The following is a 27502-nucleotide window of genomic DNA, read 5'->3' on the forward strand; positions in this document are numbered from 1 at the left end:
ACCAGAGAATCCAAAACGTTGGATTTGTTTTATGCTATGTCTTAAGTCAGAGGCTTCTTCAGATCTGTTGTAAGACAGACTGCTACATGAGATCTTTCCTGACCACAGCCATCAGCATCTACAACAGCTCTTTGAAGAAACCTGCATAATATGAACTAGAACGTTTAATTTCCCTTTGGGATTAATAAGTATTTTTGAATTGAATTCAATCATTCCATGATATTTTTCATGTCAGTCTATTTTTAATCATATCTGTGAACAGCAATTTTGAAGCCTTGTTACAAATTCCTAGTTGGAATTAAGTCTGGACTTTGACTGGGCCATTCTATTACATGCATATGTTTTGGTCTAAACCATTCCATTTTAACTCTGGCTTTATGTTTGAGGAAGTTTCAGTCCTGCTGAAACTTCCTCAGTTTCAATTCTTAGGATTACCTTGTATTTAGCTCAGTTTATATTCCCAGCTTGTGATTCAGCTAATGCCCTACTTTGTGTTGATCTACTACATAAAATCGTAATACATAGATGGCAGTTTCGGATCGTAATATGACAAAACGTTTAAAAGCTCAAGGAGTAGAAATACTTCTGCAAGGCAATGCTTGACAGCAAGGTTTATGGACTGTGATCTTATTATCTGTTTAAGTAAATTAAAATATTATCATTACCTTGTTTCTAATCAATGTCACATTTCTTTGCATTTTTATCCTTGTTTCTTAAACTTCTTGCTCTTCTGCTTCTTCCACTGCCTCTTCCTCTGCTTCCAACACTCTCCAGAGTGGTGTTTGGCAACAGTAATGGCCTGGCAGTGGTGGACTACATCCAGAAAATGGTAGTTCTCAATTTGGGAACGGTGGAGCTTTACGGATCCAATGATCCCTACCAGAGACAGCCTCGGTCGCCAAGAAAAACACGGCAGCCTTCGGGAGGTAAAGAATAAAAATAATACAAAGAAGACACGTGAAAAAGAAAACTTTTCTAGTCAAGCACAGTGAAAAGGGGTTGTATTTTTATCAGATCTTTTAAAACTGAGGCTTTTTTTGACCTGGTGTTTCTTAATAAGATGCAAATTGCCTTACACCAAACCCTGAGCATAGTATAAAATGTAGTTCTTAAACACACAATAAACATAACTAAATATAGGCAGACTAACAGCCTTTTTTCAAATAAATGTAATGATAAAAAGTGTAGCACAAGTTGAAAAAATAACTAGATGCCAAAATAACAATTAAATCAAATCCTAATTTAAATCTTATTGTAATTAAAAAATTGTGTTAAATAAAGTCATTGTTGGTGCAAAAATAAATCTACCCATGTAGAAAGATTTTTCTGTTCTCTTTTGCATTTATTTAATCTGGTGATGTCAGCTTTTTAACTGTGGACATATAAATACACACAAACCCAAAGGAAATTATTTCAGTTTAAATTTTTCCTCACCTGACAGGTCAAGCTTGTCATTAAGCATGATGACTTGTTATTGCCACCAAAGCTTGACCACAGGTGCTTATTCCCTAATCTAATCTGTAAACTGATCTAAATATGTGAAGCAATAAAATAACACACACACAAACACATACACTCAAACTGCATCCATAGTGGGTTGCTAAAGTATTCATATCCCTTAAACCTTTTCACATTGTGTCAAGTTACAACCACACACCTCAGTTTTTGTTATTTCATGTGATAGAGGTACTCAGAAGTTTGGTTTGGAAGTGAAAGGGTTTGTTCTTTGAGTTATACCTCTACCAGTTTTGCACATCTAGACTAAAACATTTGCACATTTTTATTAACGGAATAACTCAATCTCAGTCAAATTTGATGAAGAGCTTATATGAACATCAATTTTCAAGTTTTACCAATCAGTCTCAGTTGTATTTAGTTCTGGGTGGGAGTGGGTCCTTCTGACACATGAATATACTATCATTTAAACCATTCCATTTTTAGCTCTGGTTGTATGTTTAGGGTTGCTGTTCTGTTGAAAAGGTAACAACTTTATCAGTGTGTTTTCATCCAGTATTGCAGTGTATATAGCCCCATCCATCTTCCAATCAACTCTCACCAACTACCCTGTCCCGATGGGGAAAAAGGACCTGCACATCATAATACTACCACTATTGTGTTTCGCGGTGTGGAAAGTGTATTCAGGGTGATCTCCAGAGTTAGCCATCCACACACATCATTTTGTTTATAGGCCAAGTAGCTTTGGTCTGGCTAGTAACTAGTTTTGGTCTCATCTTACCAGGGCCCCTTCTTCCACATGCTTGCCATGTTTCCTACATGCCTTCTTATTGTTGGGGTCATCCATTTTGGTCGCACATTTTGACATGCGCAAATCAACAGACGTCGCAGCTCTGACATCACTGGGAGTATAAACCGGCTGAGATGCAGAGTTTCGGGGCCATTTCCCACTTGTCACAGGACAGCGCATAGGAGGTGCATGTTTCGAGAAACAAAAGCTCGCAGGCGAACTCTTGCTCCACAAGGCCATTCCCAGAAGAGCTTGAAAGCTGGAAATCTGTCTGATACGAGAAGATCAGAGGATTTATTTGCCGATTGAAGACCGTGCCACACTCGGCGCAGCTGGAAACCTACAGAGGTTCTATGTGCAAGGAGATGAGTTTCCTCCTTGTGCAGTCGACTAAAGGTTCTTCATCTTTTCCCCTCCTGGACGGATGAGAAGTTATTGTTTTTTTTTTTTTTCTTTAATTCGATCACGGACGCGTGATCCCCCTCCCCTCCCTTTCTTCAGACCTGATCCATCCTCAACCAGTGGAGAGCAGACATCAACTTCAAAGTAATTTCGTTCTTTTCATAGTAAACCGGATAAGTGCATTTAGAGGTCTGGGCAGGATGAGGCAGTTAAGGTGATGTAGGATCACCAGTAGTTTTTCCAAGGTATCAAGTTGTTGCATGCAATACTGATTGAAGTATTTTATGCTGAGCTGTATTTTGAATTGTTGCGCAAGCGCTGCTGAATCGTGCGTGGTTAATGTTTTATCAGCTGATCGCTGCGATCGAGACATCAGCACCAGGAGGATTTCTTTCCATTTAACCCAAATTACACATGTTGTCCATAAAACTGCTGGTTTGATCTTCATAGACACTAAATGCATATATATATATATATTCTTTTTTTTCTTTTATTATTATTGTTAGGTAGTCATTTTTATTCCCTTTGTGTAGAACAGTGCTTGTTAGTTAGGTGAAGGTTTTTGGACCAGAATAAGGGTATATCAGGATTATTTGGCTTCAATAAATCTTCATATATATAATTAAGAGAAGCGTTTGTGTTTATTTCGTGCAAGAGTGATTTATCTGTCAAAACAAGGTCGAAGATCCTCCACCTTCGGTGAAGCGGTTGAATAAACAGTGACAGTTGGTGGCTTTGGTTAATAATTTGTAATTATTAAAGAGCTCTGAGCCCATAATCACAACAATTCTAGAATTGCGCCGCTCAAGGTGGCAGCAGGTTGGAGTAGCTCTGTTACTTTTGATTCTGATTTATTCTTTTTTGGGAACTATTCCTCTTGTGGTGGATACAGTTGATTTTTTTTTGGATGACTGTCCACTCCAGTGTCGGATGCTGTGCAGCTTGGAGGATTTTTCTTAATACTTTCTATTTTTGGACATTTGTTATGATGCATTGCCATGGCAACGGGGTTGTTTCTTACAACCGGGAGCAGCTGATTAATATCTCAAAAGCTCAAATAATACTTCAGCTACAACCCCAAATCCCTGATGAGTTGAAAAGGAGACGCCGTGGATGCAGAGCAGGAGCTAAGAGAAGGGAGAGAAGGAGGAAGTTCAAACCATCTCTTCCGTCGATTTTGATGGGCAATGTGAGATCGTTGGGAAACAAGTTGGATGAACTCCAAGCCCTACGAAGGACCCAGCCAGAGTACCTGGCATGCATTATTATGTGTTTTACTGAGACATGGCTGCAGGATCATATCCCCGACTCCAGCGTCTCTCTGCCGGGCTTTTTAACCATACGAGCAGACAGAGATTTAAAGAGGAGCGGCAAATGTAAAGGTGGTGGACTGGCAGTACTTGTGAACAACAGATGGTGTAATCCAGGACATGTTACTGGTAAGGTGTCATCTCTGCATTCCAGATATTGAACTGTTAGCAATAAGTTTTCATCCATATTATTTACCAAGAGAGTTCACCAGTGTTATTTTGGCAACAGTTTACGTTCCACCTTCCGCTGTTGCTGACACTGCATGTGATACCATCAGCTCAGTTGTTGCTAGGCTACAGACACAAAACCCCAATGCTTTTGTGGCAATTTCTGGTGATTTTAACCATGCTTCACTCTCTGCTACACTTCCAACGTTTCAACAATTTGTCAGCTGCTCTACCAGAGAAAACAAAACATTGGATTTGTTTTATGCAAATGTCAAGTACTCATACATCTCTAAAGCAGGACCTCCTCTAGGCAAATCAGATCACAATCTTGTTTTTCTCTGCTCGAAATATAAGCCCCTTGTTCAGAGGCAATCTGTAATAAAGAGGACTGTGAGAAAATGGTCACAGGAAGCTGAAGAAGCTCTGCAAGGTTGCTTTGAGGCTACAGACTGGGACGCACTGTGCCAGCCACATGGAGAGGACATAAATGCCATGACTGAGTGTGTAACCGACTATATAAACTTCTGTGTGGATAACATCATCCCCACCAGAACCATGAGATGCTTCCCCAATAACAAACCTTGGATCACCAGTGACCTGAAGGACCTGCTTAACAAGAAAAAAGAGCCTTCAGAGAGGGAGACAGAGAATTATTGAGGAGTTTACAGAAGCAACTTAAAGTCAAGATAAGAGACAGCAAGGAGGTGTACAAGAAGAAGCTGGAGAGCAAGCTCCAGCAAAACAATATCAGAGATGTGTGGACAGGGATGAAGAAGATCACAGGCTTCAAGCAGAAGGAGGATCAGACCGATGGAGGTCTGGACAGAGCCAATGAACACATTCTTCAATAGGTTCAGTTCAGAAACAAACTTCGCATCCTCCTCTCCTGCTCACAGCCAAACAGACATTCCACCTTCCTTTGACCCACAGGACCCACAGCTGTCCAGTAACACCTCACATTTTTTATCTTCCACCTCAGCCCTAGACCCTTCTGCTTCTACATGTTTGCCTTCAACCATATCAGAAGATGCTGATGCTTCCCTTGCTTCCCCCTTCCACCTGTGTGTCTCAAGAAGTCAGGTGAAGAGACAACTGGAGAGACTGAATAGGAATAAGGCTCCAGGTCCAGATCATGTCAGCCCTAGAGTCCTGAAGGCTTGTGAGGAGCAGCTCTGTGGAATTCTGCAGCACCTCTTCAACCTTAGCCTGGCCCAGAAGAAGGTTCCGGTGTTGTGGAAGACCTCCTGTCTTGTTCTGGTACCAAAGAAAACTCACCCATCAGTCCTCAATTACTATAGACCTGTTGCCCTGACATCTCACATCATGAAGGTCCTAGAGAGACTTCTGTTGGCTCATCTGTGTAAGCAAACAGTAAACCATCAGGACCCCCTTCAGTTTGCTTATCGCTGTGGAGTTGGAGTTGAAGATGCCATCATACACCTGCTTCAACAAACCCATTGCCATCTGGACAAAGCCAGTAGCACTGTGAGGATCATGTTCTTTGATTTATCCAGTGCATTTAATACAATCCAACCTGATTTGCTTTGTCAGAAACTCCAGAAGACTCAGGTGGAGGCCTCAACAATCTCCTGGATCAAAGACTACCTGACAAACACACCACAGTTTGTGAGACTGAAGGGTTGTGAGTCTAACCAGGTAGTCAGCAGCACAGGAGCACCACAGGGGACTGTACTCTCACCATTCCTTTTCACTCTGTACACCTCAGACTTCCAGTACAAGACAGACTCCTGTCATCTACAGAAATACTCAGTCGTGGGGTGGATCAGAGATGGACAAGAAGCTGAGTACAGGAAGGTGGTGAACCGCTTTGTGGCATGGTGTGGAAACAATCATCTCATCTTGAACGTGACTAAAACAAAGGAGATGATTGTAGATTTTAAGAGAAACAGGAATAAGTCAAAAACTATTTCTATCATGGGAAAAGAAGTGGAGGTGGTGGAGGAGTATAAATACCTCGGTGTTCATCTGGACAACAGACTAGAGTGGAGATGCAACTGTGAAGCCATCTACAAGAAGGGACAGAGCAGACCGTACTTCTTAAGGAAGCTTAGGTCCTTTGGTGTTTGCAGCAAGATGCTGCATATCTTCTATAAGTCTGTTGTGGAAAGTGTGATCTCTTCTACCATCATCTGCTGGGGAAGCAGCATCAGAGCCAGGGACTTAAAAAAGCTCAACAAGCTGATAAAGAAGGCTGGCTCTGTTCTGGGGACTCCTCTGGAACCTCTGGAGATCATTGTGGAAAGACGGATTCTTCATAAAATGAAGAACATTATGGAGAATCCTGAGAATCCTCTTCATGAGACTGTCCTACAACAACAGAGTGTCTTCAGTCAGAGGCTTCTTCAGATCTGCTGTAAGACGGAGCGCTACAGGAGATCCTTCCTGCCCACAGCCAGCAGCATCTACAACGGCTCTTTGAGGAAACCTTCATAATATGAGCTATAACAACATTTAATTTCCCTTTGGGATTAATAAAGTATTTTTGAATTGAATTGAATTGAACACCAGAGGATATCTCTGATTTCTATTCGTAAGTAATGATTTTTGGTTAAGAAATTAATATTTTTCAAATGATTATTTTAAATTATAGTTCTTGATGAATATTAATTAATCAATAATCATAATCCTTACATTATTCAACTTCTTATTAGTTTCTTCCAACATTTCTTAGTCCTTGCCATTCTTGTATAAAGGCCAGATTTGTTTAGTGCCAGCCTAATAGTAGTTCTGTTGACAGATTCTTCATGTGAGCTGTGGATCTCTCCAGCTTAACTAGTGTTACCATGGGCCTCTTGGCTGCTTCTCCGATTAATGCTCTCCCTGCCCACCCATCAGTTCAGGAAGACAGCCATGTCTTGGTAGGGTTGCAATTGTGCCATATTCTTTCCATTCTTGAATGATTAAATTGTGCTCTGTGTCCTGTTCAGAGTTTGAGATATTGTTTCATAGCCCAACCCAGCTTTTAACCTCTCCACAACTTTATCCCTAATCTGCTTGTTGTGTTTGCTGGTCTTTGTAATGTGGTTTGTTAATTATTAACAAACACTAATTTTCTCTAATAAACCTCTGGGGTCTCCAGCAAACTGCTGTATTTATACCAACATGAAGTTATTTGCACTGGATTTTATTTTGATGTATCATCGTAAAGGATGGTAACTACAAATTTCTAGCACATCTTTTACATTTTTTTTTTTTTTTTTATAAAAGTGATGAAATATGTAAGAGTTTGTGGTTGTGACAAGACAAAACAAGAAAAAGTGCAAGTGTTATGAACACATTTGTTAGGTCGTGTACATTGATGCTATCCAGCCATAGTGCAATTTGGTTATACATGAAAAAGCATTTTGAAAACAAAAAGTTCTCACAGTTTGGCCTTTGATTTTTTGTTTATGCAAATCCCTGCATTACTGTTTCTGCACCCTTTGATCACATGTTTTACTTTCCTTGAGCTTTAAAGTATCCGCAAAATATAACAGGATTCAGCTTCGACACACTGCCATCATGTGTTGGACAGCAGCAGTGCAGGTACCTTGGAAAGCACTTCCAATTTGTACTACATTTGCGTGGTATGCACACAGATGCTGATTGATGACTTTTTAATATGATTGCTCATACACTGCAATTGAGAACTACAACCGCAGCAATCAACTGCACCAGAAACTGAAAATATTGCACATAATAATCCTCAAGCTGACAAAGACGCAGGAATCTGCCATATAAATACATCCTGTGTCACTGACTGGTGAGCACCAGGCTGTTTCATGTCAGAGCTTGGCAAGCATGAGATGTAATCAGACGTCCAGGGTCCAGGTGTGTTTGTGCGCCAAAAGGGACTGCGGTTTGGTTGGCTTTCTGCCTGAAAGGACAATGTCACACACACACACACACACACACACACACACACACACACACACACATCCTTGTTAAACTCCCACTGCAGGACCGAAAGTAGTTGACACACACACACACACACACACAAACACACACGACTGCAATGAAACCACTAACTGTGTGTTTCTAAAAACAAGTCTGAAACGTTTTTTTTTTATTTAAATTTTTTTCTGGTGGCATGTATTATTTACATGTTTAAAACATGATTCATTAATTAATTAATTCATTCAATGCATTGACAATATTTGTGAAATCTGTTCTGTTGTAGGTTTGTGTGACATTAACGAGTACTCAGCCACGTCTGACGACCGCTGCAAGTCTCCAACTTCAGGTAACATGTCCTTCAGTGTCTCTGTTTAAGACAATGCTATTAAATCAGCCAACAGGTTTGTCCAAACAGCAAGTGGGCCCAAAATATGTTGTATAGCTTTTATACCATTCACACCAAAGCAACAGACAGTTCACAAACAAGATTGATGTTTTATGCTTTAAGGACTATTTCAGTACTAACTATTGCTCATTAGAGCAGAACAGTATTGTTTGCTTTTTTGTTGAACCTAAAAATGCTTTAATGTCAGTTTCACTCATCCCCAGCATTTAGAAATGTTCAGATTTGTTTTAGTGAGATTAATATTATTTGTAAAGTGAATGCAACGTTAAATGTGTAAGAGAAACCTATTAATTTGTATTATTCATCTCCATTAAAGAGAAGAGTTATCTCCACGCTTTCACTGCATAATGGTATAATTTTAAAAATAAAAGATAAATTTAATTTGTTTCTAAGAATATGCCATATAATTTTTTAACTTAAATTTTATGTGAATATCCTTCAGTTTAGTGTCTGGTTTCACTAAATTGAAGCCTATTGCGCAAAATGCATAATCAGTTTCTATAGGAGGTAACAAAATAGATAAGCCTTGTTTTACAGAGGTGCTCCTAGGTTTGCATTCATATAATCTGCATTGCTGGTACCCTTGGAAAACAGAATGACCTTGTTTCATGTCATTATGGGTAACTTGATATCTGTGCTATAAAATGATAACATTTCTTTAGAAGATCAGATACAAATCGCATCTCTAGGTCTTCCTGCTGCTGTTTCCAGGTTTGGATGTAGTCCCATCTCCCATTTGCTGGTGCCATCAGACCACAGTCTGATACATCTGTCTGTTTTGCATAATTAATAGGAAAGAGAGAGATAAGGGGCTTTCCAACATAAATCGTTTTCCTTAAATAGTCATTTGGTCTTAACATAAGGGTTATTTTTTTTCTTTTCAGAAAGGTAGCAGAATGTACTGGTGGGGTAAAACATGCCTAACTTCCAGAATCCCATGAATGGCTTTCTTTTAATCACAATTATCTTTCAAAGAGAATGAAATTACAAAAGAACCCAACATAAAAAAACTAAAACATAATCAAATTGTTTTCTTTTTTTTTTCTAACATACAGTTTTCCGTTTTACAAAAGTCTACACGAAAAGCTGGAATAAAAACTGCCCTACACGTTTGTGCATCCCCAGTAACACCGTGAGCCTAAAAAGCTTAAGGATAAATTCATATTTAGCTCCAGTAACATAATCTCAAAATTTTCCAAAAAGTTTTTTTTCTTGTTCCTTATGTTTTCTTTTTTTCTTTTAATTATATTTAAAAAAAAGATTGAAAATTCAACTTAAAACTTTGTATTTCAGTTCAACCATTATTCTGAATTAAAAAGATAAGTTTGCCCATACAAATTAAATAAATTGACACAAAAGGTTGTTTCTAACTGTACATTTACTGTACTTTACTCCCCCCCCCCCCCCTTTTTACCCCCAAAAGTGTTGATGTTACACAGCAATCTTCAACAGTTCTACAATGGAGGTGGTAGAGGAGGTAAGACTGGCCCAAAGATTCCATAAGAATCTCTGTTGGCAGGACAAATGTGGTCCAGATTTGGTACCCCTGTTATGGTTTTGTTTTGTTTTTCTTCGTGGTGAAGAAACTGTCTTTGTCCTTGGTGTCTGTAATCGGTAAATAGAAGTTGAAATAAATAAACAAGTGAAGATTAAAAAAATAATAATTCTAATGTATGTCAAGGTTAGCTCCTGTTCCACTTCCTTTTGGTTCTGTATCTATTTATCATAAATATAAGCTGATAACTTTTTTATACAACAAATGCTTCTTTTAACATTTGAATGCAAAATAAAATTTAACACAACATGAAAAGCACAAAAACTGAAAGTTCTTGGAGCAGAGGATGACCTAGAATGAACCTGAGATTGCAACTGTTTTGAGACTTCGTTGTATGATACATATCTTGCATGCTACTTGTAGGTAGCATATCTGTCAGACTGTAAATGTGTTTGCGTTTGCTGTCTGTCCTGATATGATTGTCTATAATATAGTATGAAACCACAGAGCCACTCATTGTTTCAACTATGTATTCATTTACCTCCACTGTTTGTGTCAGTGGTAAAAAGAAGTTCTGCACAAACTGTTATGTCACAGTCGGGATGCATTTCAACTTGAAATCGAAGAAGAGAACAATTCAGTACATAACCGTATAAGATCTGCAATATTCAGTTTAATAACAGAGCCTTTCAATACCAGTACTTTACTTGTTAAAGTGATGTGCAAATTCAAAGAAAGACTAGGTTGGCTGTTACAGCTCTGTGCTGAGATATTTTTCCAAAAAACAGAAGAGGAGAAATGTGCAAAGGGCCTGATTGCAACAGTAATCATCAAATGATTATAACATTTAAAGGAAAGTGCTACATTTTTAAGGCAGGAGAACAACTTTCTCTGTAACTTTTACCAACAGACAACTTATTGGAACTGCATTGAAATATGTTATATGAATAATTATCAATACGTTTAGTCAAAATGCAGAGGATGCATGGTAGTGTTAGCCCAGCAAACTGCTCCACATGAAAACATTGTAGAAGCTAGACATGAGTTTAGGACTCATGTCTAGACTTAAGGACTTCAGCTCAATCATGTCATGTCTTTAAAAGAAAATGCAAGGCTGGGTCACATCTCAAGTGTTTTGGGTTCCAGGTGTAGTATGGTTGTGAAGCTAAAACCTAAAAAAATTGACAGAGGGTATTATCAGGTGTGGAGCCTAGGGCTAAACTGACTAAACACAGGAAACCTCACCCAGCCCAGAGTCACAAAGAAGTAACAGACTGATTCTGTTGGTGGTAATGCATGGCTGTTCTTAATTGTCTGGTTAATTCTGATAGGAATGAGGCTCTGTCATGCAAACTAGTTAGTTTTTTTTTTTTGAGGGACCAGCGTTGTTCAGCCACATGAGATTGAGCAATAGCAGATCTACACACCACCTGCCGCTACTACAGAGTTGATGGTTGAGTGAGGAAAGTGGATTACTTGTGACCGACACTGGCGTAGCACCGAGAAGACGATCAGACTTGACTACCTAAAGGAAGTTAAAAGTTGGTTAACCTGGGGATGGAACACTGGCAGGTAACACTGGTCCTATACCGTCACCTCACCAGCATTGACCTGGGAGTTGCATCCAGGTCTCTGAGGGAAAACGGTGGTTGTCCTCATGATGCAGGAGCTCCACTTACAATCTCTGCTTTCCGACAGCATCTTCAGTTTAGGCCCTCATCACCAACCAAACATGCATCTTGTGTCTTTCATGACCTCTGCTCTAAAGCACATATGCCATCAGCCTGCTCAAAGGGCCTAACAGGGCTTGACATTGTCCTGCACTTCAACGTTTAGTGCACAGTGCCAAATTCTGGTAATTCAGCTTAGATTTCCTACCTTGCCCTTGTTTTCCTCCATAAACGGATAGTTACCCAACTCTAAAGCTGAATCAGTGTTTCCTTCATTCATGTGGCATGTTGTCAAAACATCATAGATTTGCTTAATGAGCTAAGATGTTATACCGGCATATTAGTGCTGCAACACAAAAACCCTGTTGCTGTCAAGAAAAATGGAGACTGTAGCGCTAAAGTCTGCGACTGAGTAACGTGGTACACAATCCTGATACTGATAAATAAACCATGTAATGTTGATAAAATGTAGTAAAGTAAAGTTTTAGACACACATATGCAACAAATTTTAACATGTTAAATGTTACATCTGATTTAGACTGTGTAAGTACTATACAATAACTGTAATTAGTATCTAGGAATAAATATCTAGGTCACTTGATCTCTAGCTAAAACACACTTAAATCCAGCCATTATAATTATAAATAATAACCAATTAAAGTTTAAATTTAAATATTTCAGTATGGTGACCTTTTAAATTATCAACATCCCCAGATGTAGAGAATAGGCAAACAGGCTTAACCTATGCATTATGATTTAGCGTGAAGAGACCGTTGATTTTTTTTTTTTATATCAGCAAAGAAAAATATTTATTTTGTAAAACAATCTTCCTACATCTGCGAGGAAAAAAAATATATATTCATGCAACCTAATTTGTTCTTTAAGGCAGAAGTGTGAATTTAACTGAAGTCTTTGTTTGAACAGAAGCCTGTCAGTTATTAAAGCACTAGTGTAAACTACTAGCACACCTAAGCTTCATAACTATATGTAGAGAACATAATATCTCAGTGAGTCTATAACAAAGCTCTGCTTTGGTATATCTGTCTCCTTCTTCTTTCTATTGCAGAGAGTGAAACTATCTCTAGCATTTATTTAATGTCATTTGTTTTGACACTTGTACAAGTAGTCGTGATAAAAATCTTTGTAGAGCTGTAAAATCACTCTAGCCAACTTTAACCAACTTTTTTCACTGTCACTGTCTTCTTCCATCTCTGATGTTACTTATTACTTCCTGGTTCTTGCTGCCTGCTCCTTTGGCATGACAGTCCTGAATGGCCCTGCAGTTTTGGTCTGTCTTACCACTACTCTCTTTAGGTATTTGTGCAACCAGAGGTGCCCTGTTTTTGTTTTCTGTCACAGCATGCCGTTGCGATATAGGAGTTGCCTCTATGTTCTTACGTAGAATTTTTATGTAAAGCATTTTGGCTCCTCTTGTCACTAAACCAATTCCTTGGGACATGTTCCACAGTTTTTTTTTTAAGTATAATTGTTTTAGGTGTCTTTCAGCATTGTGCACAATTTTTGTCCAGTACTGGCTACCTGGCTTTGCATGGCACCGTGTCATAGCTTAGATGTGTGTTTGTAAAGAGGGATGTTCTCTTTTTTCCAGCAAAGATGTCACGGAAATTAAGCTTGCCTACTGAGCTAAAGCCAGAATTGGGTAAGCCTTGACTTCGTGTATCCAAACAATCTTTTATATGATTTGCACTATGATTTTCTCACTCTGACTGGACTCAGCCATATTCCATTAGTCCAGTGGAGTATTTTCCTCTGGTTTTTAGTCTCAAAATTGGCAAGCTGTGCAGATGTTTTCCTAAGTTTGCATGTGTCAAAGGTAGCACTGATCTGGCTGGAACTGAAATGTATTGAGTTGAACCAAATTGTTAAAAATAAACTCCCAGTCTTTAATTAATTAATTTATTTTTTATCAATAGTGGGGTTTTCATAAGAGGTCAGTGGTGCTGAAGTAGTCCTTGCTCACCCCTTCTCACTCTAAAGCTCTCTGTAACTTTTGCAGCTTCCTTTTTCTATCCTGTGTTATTTATGTATTTTCCTTTCTCTGTGTGATTGGTTCTTTTAACATATAAAATATATTTTCAGAAGGCAAAATGGAAATGTGTACTTGCAAAGACGGTCAGTTGAATGTTGGTTGTCATGTTCAACACATTTTTAGTTAAAGATCACTGGTTAACTTCATTAATCAAACTATAATTGGGTACAGCATATTCTGTTCCTGGTATATGAAAGAACATAAGACAGTAAAATGTTTATTAATGAGGTTTAATATAACCATTTTTCTCTAAAAAATATAAGTGAAAATAAGCACACCCAGAGCAGAAATTATGTGAGAGATGTGAATCTCTTCAGTAATTTAAGCATAAACACTACCCATTTAACAAACATCTGCTCTTTCACTCAAGTATCATTTTATTTTGTGTAACATTTGCACTATTTGCCCCATTACAACCAGAAATGTAAATGTATTTTACTGGGATTCCATGTGATTGGCCAACATAAAGTAGTGCATAATTGTAACATTGAAGGAAAAACCCCCCAAAAAATTCAGAACATTTTGACCCTGCTTCACTCTCATAACTCTATACAAGACATTAATGAGCAGATGGCAGTTATTAGACTAAGGAACATACCAGTCAGGGATGAAGTTGGGAAGAATCGGGGTTAGCTCATAAAAACGTATCCCAAGCTTTAACCATCACATGAAGCAATGTTTAATACTTCAAAAATGTAAACAGCATAGCATAATTGCAATGCCGTAATTCTGCAATGTAATGGCCATCCACCTAAACTGACAATGGTGACCCTGAAAGAACTGCAGGGCTCCACAGCTTCGGTGGGATGATCTGCCCACCTGAGCTATTAGGTGTGCCCTCCACAAATCTGATCTTATGGAATAGTGACAAGAAGGAAGCTATTGAAGTCACAGGCTTAATTCTGCAATTTCTATAAACTCACAGTCATTGCTCCAGAGGATGGGTTTGGATTGGAGCATATTCATTTCTTAGAAAAGACCAGGCAATGCTCAGACAAATGCACACTACAATTCAGAATTTCATTATTGAAAACCATGTATTATTTATCTTCGACTTTACAGTCCCACATTATGTTGGTCTGTCACACTAAATCCAAGTAAAACATGTTGCGTTTGGGGTTGCAATTTAATAAAATATGGAAATGGTTCAAGGAGTATGAAGACTTTTGTAAGCACTGCACATTATGTGTTGATGTTGCTGCTTTGCAGGTGCTTTACCTCTCTCTGTTTTCTCCTCACTGTCCTCCTGTCCGTGTGCCCGCCGCGCGGTGCCAACCCGTTAGACCACCGGGACAACTCCTTCAGCCGCTCACGCTCCCCTAGCGTCACCAGCATCGACAAGGAAGCCAGAGAGACCATCAACTCCTTCTACTTCTGTGAGACTTTTGCCCGTAAGGGGGACTGCTCTTTGACACCATGCCTGTATGTGGGCACCTCGTTGGGGACTGTACTGGGTTTGGCACTCACTTTGCCATCTGCAGGGGAACAGCGGCAACTACAACCAGTCATTATTTCACCTACAGGTAAAACCTTAAAAGAATTTCTTCAAAATTTAAAGACAAAAAAATGAAAAATTGTCTGCTGGCTTAAGCTCTGAGATAATGGGTACAAAAGATCAATAGCACAGACGTTGAGGAGTTTGAAGGTTGAGCAACTCTATTTCTTTTTACAGGTATGTTGGTACGGCTTAAGGGAGGTATTATGCGGATGTCTTTCCTGGACTCTGCTGGTTCCCTGCTGCCTTCTGCATTTGAACCCTGGTATGAGTCCAACGTCACAGCAGATGGTGAAGAAAGAGAGAAAATCCGAAAGCGACGGCCTGTCTCTGTTTCACCTTCCAGCTCACAGGAGCTAAATGAGAGTCAGTTTGCTGTGGTGTGCTCTGAGAAGCAGGCCAAAGTCCTCTCACTTCCTTCCCAGACCTGCATCTACAAACACAGTATCACAGAGACTTCTTTCATCTTACGGGCAGACGTCGTGCAGATAAACCAGGGAGTGTGTGTGGCTTGTTTTTGTGCCAACGGCCACATAATGACCCTCAGGTGAGGACCACATCAGTCTCAATGAAAGATTGTTGATCAGTGAATACTTTTTAAGCTTTCTTGTAATATATAAAAATATTTGTCTGGGCCTTTTCCATTAAAAGTGTGTTTTTATCATTCTAAAACGGAAAAAACCATTCAAAACCTACTTCTGAAGCTTTCACAAAAAATATTCATAGTTTTTAGATCATTGATTTGTTCACTTTAACAAACATTAATGAATACGTGTTTGGGGGAAATAATTGCTAAATGCTTTTCAATTAAGCAGATTTGGAAAGACCAAACTGCAACATTTCAGCTATGGAGACCTTTATTAATCTGATTTCATTGTTTTCTAAGATGCACCTAAATAACTTATTTATGAAATAGAAATAACTCTAAAGCTGTTTAGCTGTGGTGACTAATATATTCACATGTGTGTTTTAGAAGCCATGAAAGATGGCACAAAAAAACATGATTACTGATATTGGTTTATTACAATACAAGGGCATCTCAATCAATTTCAGTATAATTAAAAAAGTACAATTATAGTAAAAGTAGGTAAAAGCTAAACTGGTCTATTATTTTGTATTTATTAGACACAGAGCAATATATTTCAGGCATTTATTTCTGTTAATTGTGATTATTATGACTTACAGTTAAGCCTAACCTAACTTTTTTATTTTTAATTAGTATTAAGAGTGTGAATAGTAGGCATTTGCAAAACCCTTCCAGTAGTCTATATAATCAATGCAGCTTGTCTAACTGCACTATAAGCAACAGCAGAATAGGTTCTACATCGACAGTTTTGTGGATCTGTTCTCTCTTCTTAGCTCTCTAGGTTTTCAAAGCTTGTCATAAACAAAAAAAAACCCTGAGCTGTGCAACACACTCAGACTGGACAAGGAAAATGCCCTCAGTTCTCTGCTCTTACGTTGTTAAAGTAACTAGTTGCACACAGTTCCAATAAGGCCAACAGGTTTCTGTCATTACATCAAGGTGCTACTGAGCAGTACACTGACCATAACAGAAACTAATAGGCAGGACAGACGATATGATTCGCTGAAGCAATGTGAAGCCACTTATTTTATTGGTTTGTCTTGTAATGTACACATTTACACATATTGTTTTAACATCAGCTAATTTTCAGTTAATAATTTTAGTATTATATCAGTTTTAATAGCATATTTTTGCTGTGAGTTACAGATGGTTATCCCTGCTTGTGCACCTTTTTCTACCACATTTTCTTCTTTCACTCAGCTTTGAAATGTATTTTTGAATATAGTGCTTTGAACAGCCAACTTCATTCACATTGACCTTTTTGGCTTGGCTTCCTTGTGGAAAGTATCAATGAATGACTAACTTAACTATCTGAGATTCACTTTTTTATCGTGTATATTGCACACATTATGTGTACCAGATCAACCCTGATTTACTAACCTAAACCACTGTACCTAACATTGTAGCTAAAAAGTTGTTTAGGTTGGAAACACTCCACTGAGACATCAGGGGGATTTCTATGCAGCGTGTAAGGGGTTAAGATTGAGGAAGAGCATATTAGTGTGATGGTCTTGACATTAATTAGTGTTCCCCTGTAAGGACAGAGACAGGACAGCCGTCCATATGGGTGCCTGAACAAAGCGAGGAGGTCCAGCTCTTTCCTTGTCAGTGTGGGTTTGTTTTTCATGTGTTTTATGAAAATACACTGCTCAAAAAAATAAAGGGAACACTCAAATAACACATCCTAGATCTGAATGAATGACATATTTTCATTGAATACTTTGTTCTGTACAAAGTTGAATGTGCTGACAACAAAATAACAGAAAAATCATCAATGGAAACCAAATTTATTAACCAATGGAGGCCTGGATTTGGAGTCACACACAAAATCAAAGTGGAAAAACACACTACAGGCTGATCCAACTTTGATGTAATGTCCTTAAAACAAGTCTAAATGAGGCTCAGTATTGTGTGTGACCTCCACGTGCCTGTATGACCTCCCTACAACACCTGGGCATGTTTCTGATGAGACGGCAGATGGTCTCTTGAGGGATCTCCTCCCAGACCTGGACTAAAGTATCCGCCAACTGTTGGACAGTCTGTGGTGCAACGTGACGTTGGTGGATGGAGCGAGACATGATGTCCCAGATGTGCTCAATCAGATTCAGTCCATAGCTTCAATGTCTTCATCTTCCAGGAACTGCTGACACCCTCCAGCCACATGAAGTCTAGCATTGTCCTGCATTAGGAGGAACCCAGGACCAACCGCAGCAGCATATGGTCTCACAAGGGGTCTGAGGATCTCATCTTGGTACCTAATGGCAGTCAGGCTACCTCTGGCGAGCACATGGAGGGCCATGCAGCCCTCCAAAGAAATGCCACCCCACACCATTACTGACCCACTGCCTAACCGGTCATGCTGAAGAATGTTGCAGGCAGCAGATCGCTCTCCACGGTGTCTCCAGACTCTGTCACGTCTGTCACATGTGCTCAGTGTGAACCTGCTTTCATCTGTGAAGAGAACAGGGCGCCAGTGGCGAATTTGCCAATCCTGGTGTTCTCTGGCAAATGCCAAGCGTCCTGCATGGTGTTGGGCTGTGAGCACAACCCCCATTTGTGGACGTCGGGCCCTCATACCATCCTCATGGAGTCAGTTTCTAACCGTTTGTGCAGACACATGCACATTTGTGGCCTGCTGGAGGTCATTTTGCAGGGCTCTGGCAGTGCTCCTCCTGTTCCTCCTTGCACAAAGGTGGAGGTAGCGGTCCTGCTGCTGGGTTGTTGCCCTTCTACGGCCTCCTCCACGTCTCCTGGTGTACTGGCCTGTCTCCTGGTAGCGCCTCCAGGCTCTGGACACTACGCTGACAGACACAACAAACCTTCTTGCCACAGCTCGCATTGATGTGCCATCCTGGATGAGCTGCACTACCTGAGCCACTTGTGTGGGTTGTAGAGTCCGTCTCATGCTACCACGAGTGTGAAAGCGCCACCAACATTCAAAAGTCACCAAAACATCAGCCAGAAAGCATCGGTACTGAGAAGAGGTCTGTGGTCCCCACCTGCAGAACCACTCCTTTATTGAGTGTCTTGCTAATTGACAAAGATTTCCCCCTGTTGTCTAATCCATTTGCACAACATCATGTGAAATTGATTGTCAATCAGTGTTGCTTCCTAAGTGGACAGTTTGATTTCACAGAAGTTTGATTCACTTGGAGTTATATTGTGTTGTTTAAGTGTTCCCTTTATTCTTTTGAGCAGTGTATATGCACCACTTCCCAATCGCCAGTGCATTAAAAATGTCAAAGACTTTCTGGGGATTTAAATGTTTCAGGTAATGTTAAAAAGTTTTTTTTATTGTTCCTGAAGATATTATAGAAAGTTGTACACATTATATACGTCTTATATGGCATTGTCCAACCATTTTAGCTATAGTTAGTTATTTAACATGTTTAAACCATGAAATGCTGGCTATCACTTTGACAACTTAAGGCAGGGGTGTCCAAACTTAGTCACATGGCCCAAAGTCCTCAAGTCAAAAGTACTCGGCCAAAAAAAAAAATTTTTTGAAAACTAAAATCACATAAATCTATATTGTGGAAATTTTTTTACCTGCCTGTTTTGGAGGGAGGGCGAAATGAATTATTGTAGATTCAAAACTTAAAAAGGGGTTTTGCATTTTTGCCTTAAGTTTTGCCTTAGGAGGAAGACATTCAGTTTGCAAATTCTTCAGGGCTAATTAAAAAAACAAAAAAAAACATCTGTCTATTCTCAGCAATAAGAACATTATTTGGGTCACTCTTTCTTTGAAGAAAGTAAATGCTAAGGTCTCATGTTACCAGTCTGTCTATGTTCTGACCCTCGCCTATCATGAGATATGGATCATGACTAAAAGAAAAAGATCCCAGATACAAGTAGCCAAAATTAGATTCCTCCGTAAGATAGCTGGACTCACCCTTAGAGATAGGGTGAGAGCTCTATCATCCAGGGAAAACTGGAAGTAGAGCCGCTGCACCTCCACAATGAAAGGAGTCAGTTGAAGGGGTCCCTCCCTTTGGAGGTTTTTCAGGCACGTCCAACTGGGAGGAGACCCCAGAGAATACCTAGAACTCGGTGGAGGGACTATATATCCTGCCTTGGTATCCCCCAGAATAACCTGGAGGACGTTACTGTGGAGAGGGATGTCTGGTGTTATCTCCTGGACCGACTGCCCCATGACCCAATTTCAGAATAGGGGAAGAGGATGGATGGATGGATGGATGGATGGATGGATGGATGAATGGATGGATGGACCAAAGTCTACTTTTAGGTGAAATTCACTGGATAGATGTGGACTTATTTACTATGAAATTAAAGAGAAAAAAGCATGGTTATTAAAATTAATACTTTGTATTGTACCTAACATGTTTTCACTGTGTAAGAAGATTTCAATTGGTCCGTAATAACTTTGCCCTAACAAAAAGTAAAAAGTCCCCGTCTGCATCACCACCTGTGGTGTCGGGCCAGATTTGCATCATTCTTGAATTGCAGTCAGGGGCCGCCCAGTATCAGTTCAAGGACCGCGATTGACCACTGGGCCGCATTTTGGACACCTCTGACTTAAGATATGCAGACGACAGTTACAATTCTGAATGTTGAGGAAGCCTGTATATGGTGGGGACATTTCTTGGTATTCCATTCCCTTAAAATGATTTCTTTTGTTTCTGTTCCTCCTGCTCAGTGTTCCAGGACTGAGACCGCTTATGGATGTAAACTACCTACCTTTGACAGACATGCGGATAGCCAGGACGTTCTGCTTCACAAACCTAGGCCAGGCAATGTACCTCTGCTCACCTACTGAGATTCAAAGGATAACTTACAGTCAAGAAACCTGTGAAAACTTACAGGCAGGTTTCTTTGTGTTGAACACTGTGTCTGACAACTTTATCAAATGCAAAAATGAAAGAAGTTTTATACTTAAATAATAAATGGAACTGACACAGCGTTTTGTATTTTAGGAGATGCTGGGTGAACTTTTTACACCAGTGGAGACACCAGAGGCACCAAACAGAGGATTTTTTAAAGGCCTCTTTGGTGGAGGAGCACAGTCACTGGACAGAGAAGAACTATGTAAGCCAGAGTGGTCATAACAGATGTTTTCCTTTTTAAATGTTTGAAAGATGACACAACATCATCTTTTCTGTCTTCTGCTCATTCCCTGCTTCACTAAGTTGGTGAGTTAGCAGCTGGGAAGGCATCTCGAAGTCTGGCCCAGCACATCCCCGGGCCAGGTGGCATTGAGGGAATGAAGGGGGCCGCTTCGGGTGTGGTCGGAGACCTAGCACGTGCCAGGATAGCGCTGGATGAGAGAGGCCAAAAACTGGGTGAACTGGATGAGAGGACAGCTGCTATGATGGCCAGCGCAGATGGTTTTTCCAAACATGCTCATGATGTAAGAGAAACTGTTTAAACAACAAAAGAACAAAGAACCTGTTGAGAAAGCTTTTCTAAGAGCCATTCAAAGAATTACTTTCCAAATCCTTTAACAAAACACTATTTCTTTGGCTTTTAATGAGCCCATATATGGCTGATTTTGAAACTTCTACCAATTTTGATGACATATATAATGTGCAGTTTACCTGAAAACAAAAACATCTGTTGGAGGGCAAGATGTAAAAAAGAAAAAAAGGCTGCTTTAACCTTGTTGCATAAGTGTGCATACCTTTAAACATATACTTTATTAAAGCAACGTTTGATCCATATCCAACATTCAGTCATCTTGGTTAACCATCATTTCTAGTGAATCTGATCAACCTGAAATAGAGTTCACCTGGTCTAGTAAGATTCTCTGGACATTTGATCGTTCAGTGTCAGTATAACTTTATTATTGTCCCCGTAAGGAAATTTTCCTTGCAGCCTGGTGAGAAACATAAAAAAAACACAGAAACAATCACTCAACAACAATGGCAAAAACGGTAAAGAAAACTTGAAGGAAAATATCAGTAAATCTCAATTAAAAAACAATCAGATTAAAATGACAAAATTCATCTGAATAATGGTCTGAGTAATAACATAGTTTCCATCCATTTGCATTCTTTATCTAAAGCCACAGTTTGCAGAAAGGTTACAATGGATCAAAAGTATCCTTCTTCTTGAAAAAAATTGTCAGGGGAAGGTTACAACAGTGACATAACTTCATCTGAACACATTTTTCTATAATTAAGTAAAAGACAAAACGGAAGGAAATCATGAAATCTGGTAGAGATATAGTCAATTTTCCCTAAGCCGAACAGCAGCAGCAATGAGGTAGCTGCAGGAAATTATTATGTGTACTGGTTGTGCTCTACATGTGACAACAGTCTCCTGTGTCCTCCATTTGTCTGGACATCTGCCTTAGTTACATGTGCAGTGGATGTTCTTGGTTTCTTAATAATGTTATGGAACATATAAAAAAAATCTAAAACATGTTACTGTTTTGCATTAATCTGTGTTTCTTAACTGATAAAACAGTTTGATCTTTGAACATCCATTTTTCTTTGATGTTGTTGTGGCAAGTTACTGAACGTAAAGCTAAAGAACACTAATGTAAACGTCCACCAGCTTTCAAATGATTTCTCCTCCAATTATGCATCTTTTGTCAAATGCTGATATATTAACTTATAGACTTTGCCCACTAGAGAGCAGGATAGAGCCACAGTGTAATTTTTTTGGAAACTTGCATCCAGTTATATGTATGTTGTTTTTTATTCACAGTATGTTCTCACTTGGATATTTTCTTGCTTGTAGATGATGCTGAAATGCAAAGACAAAAAATGGTACCAGTTCTGACGAGCCACTGGCAAGGACCATCGCTCTCTGTGGTTACAACTATCTTACTGACTTTCCATCAGCTCATCTGGACTCGCACTGTCTCCCCCCACCATCTGTCTGTCCAGCCGTCACTCTGAGCCTTCTTCACTGGAAACACTCGGGAGTTTTTCCCGTAGCACAATGTTGGATACTGTTCTTACCTCGGTGTGAAGGTGAACCTGAGGTGGAGAGGGACAACCTCAGAGGAAAATAATAAATAAATGGTGACTATTTTTTGTTCTTTTTTTGTTTATGTCGAGCCTCACTTCCAAGGTCTCGGATTGGTCCATGCACCTGAGGAGTCCTCATTCTCATTTGCCAAAACATCCTTGTACTGTTGTCTCCTCTGTGACCCTCTTGGCCAATATTCAAACCAACAAAAATGGCTGAAAGAAGACTTAATATTTAACCAAGTAACGACAAATTCATGTAAGAGAAAAGGAGTCTAAATAAATTGATATATCTATACATAGATCTAATAAATGTGCAATGCTGTATCCACTTGTAGACTTTTGTACTTTAGTGACGATTGCGAAAGAATGGAATTATTCATCAAGGAGATGGAGAAGCGTTTAGAGTCTGCAACACTGTGGCCAGAGTCACAAAGATTAAAGCTACGTTCTGATGTACGCTGGATATTTCATCATCTTACTCGATCTCAAAACTCTCCTCTGTATCTTAGACTTTTAAACTGTTACAGAGTGCTTTTGTGTGAGAGGCAGAGTGTGTGTCATTCCTCTGTTTAATATTTGTTGGGGTTTTCTGCTCTGTATTATTTGAAAATTTATTTTTCTAATGTTCAAAAATGGTCACAGACACAAATTACTTTGTTCTTATGAAAAGGGCTGGAATCTACTAGAGAAGCAAGGATATAAATTAGTTTTTTTCTATATGAATTGTATTGTGTGTGTATATATATATATATGCATATATATATATATATGCATATATATATATATATATATATATATATATATATATATATATATATATATATATATATAAAACACCAAGCGTAGTGCCACATTTTTTTGAAAAATGCATTTGTGGGTTAGCCAGCATAGTTGAAGATGTGGAATGCACCCATTAAAAACAACTGATTTCCTCTGTTAATACCAAACAGCTTACTCTGCCATTGACTCTTTGGTGTCATTTATTTTGATTGGATGAATAAACCTGAAGAAAAAAATCCTATGAGGAATTGAATACTTCATTCACTTAACAAACAGGGGTTTCAGTATTGCATGGAAGAAATGTAATCAGCCACAACACCTCTGTAGGACAGCATTCCTTTCTTTAACTAGCATTTATTGGCCGATGTGGTTGTGTTCCATGGGGTTTAAGTCAGAGGCCATTCCATCTTCTAATCCGTTACCCTATTGCTGCAGCAGTAAGAAAATGGTTCTCCACATATTCTCTACACTTTGACCCTACAATCCAACTGCTGTAGGCATAATCTGGATTTATCAATGAATAAAAACATGTTAAGGCTCCATTTCACATGTCAGGCACCACATTGTCAGCACCTGGAGTACCAGAAGCTCAAAACAAAAGTCAGTGGAAGAATATGGGCAATTATACATCCAATTTACAGTCCTGAACTCTGCTGCCCCTCCCACAACTGCATCTACCTATATATACATATATAGATATATAGATATATATCTATGTATAGATATATATATATATATATATATATATATATATATATATATATATATAGATATATAGTATAACATAAATGCAAGAGTAGAGTGCAATATTTTAATTTTAAACAAGATTATTATTATTATTTATATTGTCTTCTTAAAATAACTTTGTGTTTTCTATGTAATTTTTTTTATTCATGAAAGAGACTTCAGTTCAATGTCTGAAACGTTCACCCTCATTATTTTGTTTTATTTCTAGCTTGTTTCTGGTACACTGTTTGCAGTAAGCCCCTCTATGAGATGTCTGTCAGGCTTCTAACCTTTATTTGTAAATAAGTAAATAGTTTGACAATCTTAGACCAACTAGAAAGTATACATTAGGGTTGCACAAGAAACAAAAGAGGAGACAGGCCATATTTTTTCTGACGCCAAAGAGTTGCTTTAGCTTGTCCATTGCATTATCGTTTGGCCATGACTCTGGGAACCAGAGGTCACCCAGTTATACGTGTGCATCTCAATAACTTGGAATATCATTCAAAAGTTCATTAATTTCAGTCTTTCAAATGAAAAAGAAAAACAAACATCTTATTATTTAAGTCCAGTACTGAGTGATTTATTTGAAGCTGTTTTTTCTGTTAATTTTCATGATCATGTTTTATAGCTAATAATACCCAAATTCCAGTTTCATTGTCCAGGCCTTGTAAATCTCCCCCAAACTCTTGAATGAGCTTATCATCAGGATCGTTTTAAGGTAAGGTTGCTGTTATCCCTGTTGCTCGTGGCCCTTTTTCTATCACACGTTTTCCATTCCACTGACATTTCCTTTAATATGATTGAACACAGCCCTCTGTGAACAGCCAGTTTCTGTAGCATTGACCTTTTGTGGCTTACCCTTCTTGTGGAGGGTGTCAGTGTCAGTATAATGGATAATTGTCAAGTCAGCAGTCTTCCTTATGGTTGTGTCAGCATTAACACAATAATGTTGTTTTTAAAATTGGCCTTATGCATTATCCCAGATTTTGGAGAAACTGAATTTCAGGTTTTGATTAGCTGCAAGCTGTAATAATCAAAATTAACAGAAACACACCACGCTGGGTGTGATAAATCTATGTAATAAGATATTCAAACTTATTGAGATGCATGTGCACTGTCGTTTAGACACATTATAGCTTGATACATGAAGAGTGGACAAAGGCACGATTTAGATTTAGGAATTCTATCGCCTTTGTTATTTGTTGTTACTTGAAGATTAAATGCCATCTATAGAATGGTATCAAATGTAATGTTTCATCTAAAGTTAAATGTTTCAGTGGACCAAGCTGTGAGTTAATGATGGTGTTCCAGTCAATCTAGAGTCACAGCTACCCTGATACAATATGTAAGGTATTTATATATGTGTGAATGTGTGTTTGGATGTGCCCATCAGAATCACATATTATTATTATTTCTATTATTATTGTTTTCTGGTAGCTTATGTCCAAGTCTCTCCTTGTAAAAAAAAGTGTGTCCGGCTCAGTGTCAGAGAACAGTAAATAGAACCACCAACACAGAAAAAAAAAACATTAACTGTCAGAGGATCGGCGGATGATGTCAAAATTCTGGTTTAATCAACACGTGTTTAGTTTTTACACAAATGCCCTTCAGTTTTCAGACTTACTGTCACATATTGCCATGTCGTTCCACAGCTATGGTGGAATTCTGGTCCAATATGTTCAGTATGTAGTGTGGATTCTGGCATAAAAAAGGGAAAAATAGCCTGTCTTTTGCTTTTTTCTACCTGTGTTTGTCTTTTTCATTTTTTCCACCCAATGTCATGCTTTATATTAGGTTCTGGACCTGCTTCTGTGTTTGTTACAGTCTGCGGTATTCTTACCTGGTACAACCCACACACTCAAACAGTTTGACTGACTCCTATGTATTTCCACAAACCATCTTCTGTCCTGGATTCAAAACTCATCAGTGGGGTGCAGTATTTTTCTCATTGTAGCCAATTTTCTTGTACAGTTTTATGCAAATTTCACATGGATGTTTATGACTTTATCTGCTGCCACAAAATTTAGAAATTCTGTAGATAGAGATTACTGTGCAATGGAAAATAAAAAGTGAGAAATGTATTTTCTGTCCTCTTATTTATTTATTTTGTGTTGCTATTTTTTTGCAGAAAGCAGAAATAGCGCTTTTATCGCATGTATGGCCATATGTATAATTGTTTACCTTCAATGTGAGGCACTATCCCATGGTAGTTTTAGACTGCTGTTGTATGACTTCTTGTGGCTGCAGGAGCTTGTTGGTCTGAAAAGAGGAAACAACTAGTAAAATTGTTTTATTAGTTTTATGATTCACAAATGTCAACCAATGGTTTAACTGCAGTTTTGTAGACTGAACTTAAACATTACTTACAGCAAAACCAATTTTTTCTTTATTTTGTCCATCTGACATGAAATGTTCTTACAGTTATTCCCTTTATAAATTATCCTAGGTTTTCAACATAGTTTCTCTTTCTCGATCAGAAGAAAGGGTCCAAGGTTTCTGTCCTTTTTCTGCTTTAAATCACAAAGACCATAGATATGCTTGACTTGAAGTAAGCCTGGTGAACCGTGTTAGTTTTGTAGTCTACTTTTTGATGCGTTTAATTGCCAATCATTGGAAGCCCAGTCACACTAGGGTTACACAAGTACAGTGCCTTGCAAAAGTGTTTATGCCACTTGAACTTTTTTTCTTTTTTTCTCATTAAAACCTTACATTATAACGTATTTTATTTTGGATTTTCTGTGATAAAACAATACAAGTACCCCATAACTGGAAACTGAAAACACAATGATGTGTTTTTGTTTTCTCAAAATTACAAGAATATATATCATTTGCTAATTGTATTTTATTCAGGCCTTCTAACTTAAGCATTTGCTGCAGTTACAGCTGCAAGTCTCTACCAATTTTGCACTCTGAGACTGTTTCTTTTTGCCCTTTTTTCTTTGTCAACTGGCCCAAACTCAGTCAGATTGGAAGGATTGATATAAATATTTGTCTGTGCCTTTTACCAACCTTGGTTATTACAAAACTGCTCAGGCATTTTATGCACAAAATAAAATTAAAATAGGTACAACAATAAGGTTTTCATCATAAAACTATATTGAATCCTGGATGGAAAAAAATACTTAGCAAAAATTATACCTGACAAATATAATTCTCTTTTACGTGCACCACCAGTCTGTAGTTTATATTGAAGCATTTACACAGAAGAATGCATTCCAGCAACAAGATCTACAGAAAGATTTAACACAGTGTAGTAGTTGACTGAAAAGAAAATGTTTTAAATGTTTGACTCTCTACACTAGAGGGCAGCAAATACACATGGATGCATGAA

The 27502-nt window shown here is 38.6% G+C and overlaps 1 protein-coding gene across 1 annotated transcript in view; it reads left to right on the plus strand.

Moving 5' to 3' along the window:
• stxbp5a (syntaxin binding protein 5a (tomosyn)) overlaps positions 1–26252 on the plus strand; it is a 181558-nt gene extending 155306 nt beyond the window's left edge. Inside the window, exons 19-28 of the mRNA XM_047388111.1 lie at positions 775–926; positions 8306–8368; positions 9852–9905; positions 13203–13253; positions 14885–15166; positions 15316–15685; positions 20382–20547; positions 20659–20770; positions 20872–21092; positions 22427–26252. Coding sequence (XP_047244067.1) covers positions 775–926; positions 8306–8368; positions 9852–9905; positions 13203–13253; positions 14885–15166; positions 15316–15685; positions 20382–20547; positions 20659–20770; positions 20872–21092; positions 22427–22468 — 1513 coding nt within the window. The 3' untranslated portion in view covers positions 22469–26252. The remainder of the gene's footprint in view (positions 1–774; positions 927–8305; positions 8369–9851; positions 9906–13202; positions 13254–14884; positions 15167–15315; positions 15686–20381; positions 20548–20658; positions 20771–20871; positions 21093–22426) is intronic.
• The last annotated feature ends 1250 nt before the right edge of the window (positions 26253–27502 follow it).

This window comes from Girardinichthys multiradiatus, chromosome 15, assembly GCF_021462225.1.
Source record: "Girardinichthys multiradiatus isolate DD_20200921_A chromosome 15, DD_fGirMul_XY1, whole genome shotgun sequence".
NCBI lineage: Eukaryota > Metazoa > Chordata > Actinopteri > Cyprinodontiformes > Goodeidae > Girardinichthys > Girardinichthys multiradiatus.